At 32.4% G+C, this 6,639-nt stretch overlaps 1 protein-coding gene across 1 annotated transcript in view; it reads left to right on the top strand.

Moving 5' to 3' along the window:
• Positions 1-6,639, top strand: part of LOC107744833 (low-density lipoprotein receptor-related protein 2-like) — a 133,525-nt gene that overhangs the window by 104,230 nt on the left and 22,656 nt on the right. The window contains exons 53-57 of the mRNA XM_016558655.1: positions 353-576; positions 2,578-2,755; positions 2,874-3,070; positions 4,917-5,162; positions 5,279-5,407. Coding sequence (XP_016414141.1) covers positions 353-576; positions 2,578-2,755; positions 2,874-3,070; positions 4,917-5,162; positions 5,279-5,407 — 974 coding nt within the window. The remainder of the gene's footprint in view (positions 1-352; positions 577-2,577; positions 2,756-2,873; positions 3,071-4,916; positions 5,163-5,278; positions 5,408-6,639) is intronic.

The raw sequence follows: 6,639 nt of genomic DNA on the forward strand, positions 1-6,639 counted from the left end.
GGCCAAATATTGTCCTATCCTAACAAACCATACATCAATGGAAAGCTTATTTATTCAGCTTTCAGATGATGAAAATGGACCCTTATGACTGGTTTTGTGGTCCATGGTCACATTTATCTTTCTCTACATTAAATATGATATGTCAATAAATGTATCAATTTGATTAAATTAATCACATTTATCATTATATGCTGACAAATCCCACAAATGAAGATTTGGTCGTGCATCATTCAAACGGTTTTTCAACATTGTTTTTACCATTTTTAAGATGCTGTGTCTTGACTAAATTATGCATTATTTTTTGCACAAAATGAACATGTTAAACATTATTAAGATGGTTCTGTCTCCTCAGATTCTCTGATCTGGACGGGAATCACAGGCACACTGTGTACGACGGTATCCTGCCGCATCCTTTCGCCATCACGGTGTTCGAGGAAAGCGTGTACTGGACGGACTGGAACACGCGCACGGTGGAGAAGGGCAACAAATACAACGGCTCTGGACGGGAAGTGCTCGTCAACACCACCCACCGACCGTTCGACATCCACGTGTGCCATCCCTACCGCCAGCCCATAGGTGAGCCCAGGACAGCGTAACCCGAGCGGGACGCTCATTATCTCACATCAGATCGCTATCACTTCCTTTAAACGTCCACTGAGGCACTTAAGGGTCTCTGCCAATATTTACACAGTCTGTCCTTTCTCGGACACAGGAAAGACTAAACTCTTTATCATTGCTGTAATGGCCAGGACAGGTAGTTGAAACTCTTTATCTGTGGCTTTCTTTAGAAAGAGGAGCTACAGCTACATGTTGTGGAGCCACATCCTGGTTCTTTGTAAGAGGATATAGTCTGACTCAGTGGTTTTCAACTGACTACACAATTTACACTGAGCAACAAGAACGACTCAATTCAATACCGCACGTTTATCATATCAAAGTAAATAAAGCTGTCCTAAATGTAATGTATGAATTTTATTCAATATTTGAAATCAAATAAATATTAATTTATAATTTTCTTAATATTTTTCTCTATTATTTGCAAAAACGTTAAATGGTCTTAGATTTTAACATTGAAATCTGAAATTAAAAACTAAATCTGTATGAAGTTAGAATAAATATTAATTTATAATATTCTTACACTTATTCCTGTGATTATATGCTTACTTATTTTTTGTATTTATGCATTTATTTATTATTCTTATAATGTTTCTGTTTTTGATTATAAGAACGATTTACTAAAGATTGCCCCTATTATTCATTAAAAAGTGTTGAAATCGGAATTTATAATATAATAATTGTTATTATTATTTTAATTTCAAACATTGAATACATTTTAAACATTAAATAAACTTCAGTGTTTGATTTTAAGGGCATTTTATTTACTTTTGTTCAAATAATAGAGAATAATCATAAAATTATAAAAAATATTAAATAATATTTATTTTAATTGCTAACTCTGGATGCATCCCAAACATTGAACTTTTCCTTCAAACACTGAAATATTTTCAATGTTTAAAATTGAAATTAATATTAGGTTATTCTTTTTTATTATTTTCTGTTAATATCATAAATAATTCAATAAAATGTCCTTAAAACCAAACAGTGGAATTTAATGTGCGAAATTAAAATAAATATTAATTTATAATATTCTTAGAATTATTATCATGATGTTTAGTTATTTATTATTTAAAATTATTTTAGCATTTATTTATTATTCTTATGTTTTATACTTATAATACTAATAATAGGCAATAATTGGAAAAAAAAAAACATTGAATAAATTTTGAAGTTAGATTTTAGATTTATTTTAAATTAACTTTTATAAGAGTAATATAGAACAATCTTACAATTACATATAAATATACATTGATTTTTTTTTATTGCAAACAATAAACGAATTCCCGAGAAATGTATTCAGTGTTTGAATTAAAATAAATATTCAAAATATTCTTAGTCATCTATTACTTTTTAAGTTTATAGTTATGATATGATTATGATTAGTTGCATTTTATTATTTGCATTTATGTGTCCATAATTCAGGACAGATTCAGAACAGACCTGAAAATGTGCGAAATTAAAATAAATATTAATTTGTAATATTCTTAGAATTATTATTATGATGTTTAGTTATTTATTATTTATTTATTATTCTTATGTTTTATACTTATTTATGTTTTATACTTATAATACTAATAATAGGCAATAATTGAAAAAAAAAAAAAACCTTGAATACATTTTGAAGTTAGATTTTAGATTTATTTTAAATTAACTTTTATAAGAGTAATATAGAACAATTTTACAATTACATATAAATATACATTGATTTTTTTTATTGCAAACAATAAACGAATTCCCGAGAAATGTATTCAGTGTTTGAATTAAAATAAATATTCAAAATATTCTTAGTCATCTATTACTTTTTAAGTTTATAGTTATGATATGATTATGATTAGTTGCATTTTATTATTTGCATTTATGTGTCCATAATTCAGGACAGATTCAGAACAGACCTGAAACTTTTTTGTTGGTTTGTTTGTGACTCACTAGTCTCACTCACACTATATCTTGCTCCTGTAGTGACGAATCCCTGCGAGGTCAATAACGGAGGCTGTTCTCACCTGTGTCTTCTGCGAGCCGGAGGTCAGGGTTTCACCTGCGAGTGTCCTGATCACTTCCTTACCGTGCAGATAGGGGGCGTCGCACGCTGCCTGCCCATGTGCTCCAGCACACAGTACAGATGTGCAGACAATGAACGGTTAGTGTCTCCATGCACACTCTGTTCCAAAGCCTGCTGTATACTACCTACATAGACAGCTGCCTTATGAGCAAGCATCCTAACTGAAACTGAACCTTGTATTTGTCTGTTCCTAAAGCTGTATCCCTATCTGGTGGAAGTGTGACGGTCAGCGGGACTGCAGAGATGGGTCGGATGAACCCTCCACGTGTCCCGTCCGGCACTGCAGACTGGGCCAGTTCCAGTGTAATGACGGAAACTGCTCCAGCCCACACTTCCTGTGTAACTCTAATCAGGACTGTCCCGATGGGTCTGACGAGGACACTGTGCTGTGTGGTATGGAAAAAAACTATCATATATCATATATCATGTCAGTATCTGCAGGTTTGCTGCAATCTGGGCATGAAGCTGAAAAGTTGTAGGTTTGAACCCCATAATAAAATGTTGTTATAAACAGCAGTATTTACAGTACATGCATTTTTACTAAATAGAAAACATGCCAAAACTAGACTTTCATGATCAATTTTCAGTGATGATGCCAGTGTTATTTATGTACTATTAAAGTATTTTGAAGTTTTTGTATTTTCAGTTTTCATTTTAATTTTTGTTTAAGAAAATGTGCTTTTGTCTTTTTTAAAAACCTGTCTGCTTAAGCTTTAATTTATTTTTAGCTGTATTTTTTGTACTGAGGCAACATTTCTGATTTCCATTTAAGTTTTTCAAGTTTAAATTTGATATGGTAATATTTATATCTTATTTAATATCTATATTTTAATTCAAACATTTCATATTTCATTAAAAACTGAGATGTTTTAAATCGTTTGTATGCCATTATATTGTTTATTAATTTTTTTAAGTAGCTTGTTAGTGTTCATTTTAAATATTAGTGATTTTTAATTGTTTTAATATTTCTATATAGCTTTCATTTTAATACTTGAACTTAAACATATTTAATTTCAAATTTTTCATTTTAGTTTTCCCGTGTAATATTTATATATTTATTTCATTTCTAACATTTAACATTTATTTAAGAATCAAACACTGATTTAAAAAAAAAAATTGTTAGTTTTACTTAATTTTCATTAACAATAACAACAGTGCTATTCTGCAAGTATTCTTTAGATAGTATAGTTTTTATTCATATTTTTAATCACTTCTTATTTTTATATTTTCCATTTTGTTTTCGTTTAAGTTTTGGTGATTTGGTTGTGTTTTTGTCTTTTGTAGTAGTTTTTGTTTTTTTTATATGTCTGTATAGTTTTTATTCATTTATATTTCTGTTTTAGTTATTTTAGCAAATCAGGTTACGTAAATTAAAATGTTGCCTCGGCAACTAGCTGAAATAAAAAAGTATTTTATTTTATTTCAGTTAACGTTTATTTTATTTTAAAGGCAGAGTAAGTGATTTCTGGTAGCCAATGTTGATATTTGAAATCACCAAAACAAACACGCCCCTACCCCAAAAGGGTCTTGCCCCTATTTTGATAGCTCCGCCCCACATATACGTACGCAACCCAGGCAACGATTAGGTCTGTGAAACAAAGCAAAACCAATGTTACACCGTGTCTACATCGGACGTGAGCGGCGCGGCGCAACAAATCCCCGACAGAAAACTGCTGCGGGGTTCTATTTATGACGTGCTGACACACATTTCAAATGGTTTTCAACGGTCGTTTGATCGCGTCCAGTGTAGGCAGACTTTAGTTGTTGTAGACACGGTGTTACTCACCTATTGAGAAGAAACAAAGCAACCTCGGCGTCCGATCGCAGGCCTCCGCTCCTTGAGTTCTCTCCAGCGCTGGAAAGCTGATCCAATATTTACACGGGTCCTACTTCTTTGCCTTATCGTTCCGCAGACGTTTTCCTCTTTTGTTTTTTATCCGCCATCTCTATCTTTCTGTCGCTCGGCTAATGTCCGTCCCATGCACTGAACGCGCTCTCCTCCACATCACGAGTAGACACGCCCCTTATTGCTGATTGGCTACAAGTTTGTTTTGCTATTCGGCCCGAATCAGTTTTCTAAAGTTTTTTTGAAAAATCACTTACTCTGCCTTTAAGTGACATGTTTTTTTAATGGTTTTATTTTAGTTAACTATAATAACCCTGCTATTCTGACATCTGCTTTTGATTAAACTGTTGCCATGTATTCGGAAATGCATCTTCCTCTCCTTCTGCACTTCAGCCACGCATCAGTGTGAGTCTCATCAGTGGCAGTGTGCCAATAAGCGCTGCATCTCTGAGGCCTGGCAGTGCGACGGGGAGAACGACTGCGGCGACGGATCCGACGAGAATCCCACTCACTGCTCCAGCAGGAGCTGCAGACCCGGACAGTTCAAGTGCAGGAACGGCCGCTGCATCCCGCAGAGCTGGAAGTGTGACGTGGACGATGACTGTGGCGACAACTCCGACGAGCCCATCGACGAATGCAGTGAGCTGCCCACTCATTACTGCACCGATACAATGCATTTGTTTTGTTATTTGATTAGTTTAAATTAGAGGAAGAAAAAGCCATGCAGTATGTCATCTGTGGGATGTTGTTTGCAGTGGGTCCGGCGTACAGATGTGACAATCACACAGAGTTTGACTGCAGGACAAACTACCACTGTGTTCCTCTGTGGGCCGTGTGCAACGGACACAACGACTGCAGGGACAACAGCGACGAACAAAACTGTGGTGAGACATCAGACGACACACGACTGAAAACATGACTACAAATGCATGGGTCAAAGACATTAAGATGTCCTCATCAAAAGAAATTTACAAAAGTGATTTTATGTCCATAGAAAGCACATTACATGTAAGTAAAGTGTCTACTTTTAAGGTTTCAAATAAGTTTTTGGAGAATAAAATGTCAAAATTTGGTTGAAATAATGTTACATTGTCATTCAGTGTAACGAAAAACCAAAACAAAATTGCAATTAAATTAAACAGAATTGTTTTTGTTTTTTTGGGGGAAAACAACAACAATTTAAAGCAGTATTACACTTATTGTTTTTATGCTTAAACCCTTTTTCGTCTTTGACCCGCATATATTTATGTACATAAAAATGTATATAATTTAATTAATGAAATAGTAAAGTAATAGCAGAAGTATTAGAATGATGAAAATTTAAATGACTATACAAATGCTCAGAAAAACCAAAACAAAATTGCAATTAAATTAAACAGAATTGTTTTTGTTTTTTTGGGGGAAAACAACAACAATTTAAAGCAGTATTACACTTATTGTTTTTATGCTTAAACCCTTTTTCGTCTTTGACCCGCATATATTTATGTACATAAAAATGTATATAATTTAATTAATGAAATAGTAAAGTAATAGCAGAAGTATTAGAATGATGAAAATTTAAATGACTATACAAAAATGACTCAGTGTGATCATTTTTATTCAGAAACAGATATTAAATATTAATTGTAGATATTTAAATTATTTTAATCTAATTTCATCTAGCTTTCTAATAAACCTGGCATTATATATTTTGAATATTGCTGGCTCTGAGATGAATTGCTTTGGATAGAAGCTTGTGCTAAATGTGTAAATGTAAATATAAATGTAAAAAATGTTAGAATTATTTACAGCATTATTCAAAACTTGACTCAGCGTAACTGTTTTTATTCACACGGCAATGCTTACAACACAAAAATGTAGATATTCATTAAAAATAGTAAAGTAATATTAGAATTAATAATATTAAATAAAAATTAATTCAAAAATACAAATTGTTAGAAAAAAATATTAATAAAAAAGGGTAAATCAGTATAGTGATCCATTTGTTGAAAATAGGCTGCAAAAATCCATTTTGCCCATGTCCGGCTTTTAGTTTTTTGTATATTAACATAAAAAACATGTTTTAAAAATTGTAAAATTTGCTTGGAAATTGGGAGTTTTTTTTAATTGTATTTTT

This window comes from Sinocyclocheilus rhinocerous, unplaced genomic scaffold (genome assembly GCF_001515625.1).
Source record: "Sinocyclocheilus rhinocerous isolate Xijiao unplaced genomic scaffold, SAMN03320098_v1.1 scaffold528, whole genome shotgun sequence".
Taxonomy (NCBI): Eukaryota; Metazoa; Chordata; class Actinopteri; order Cypriniformes; family Cyprinidae; genus Sinocyclocheilus; species Sinocyclocheilus rhinocerous.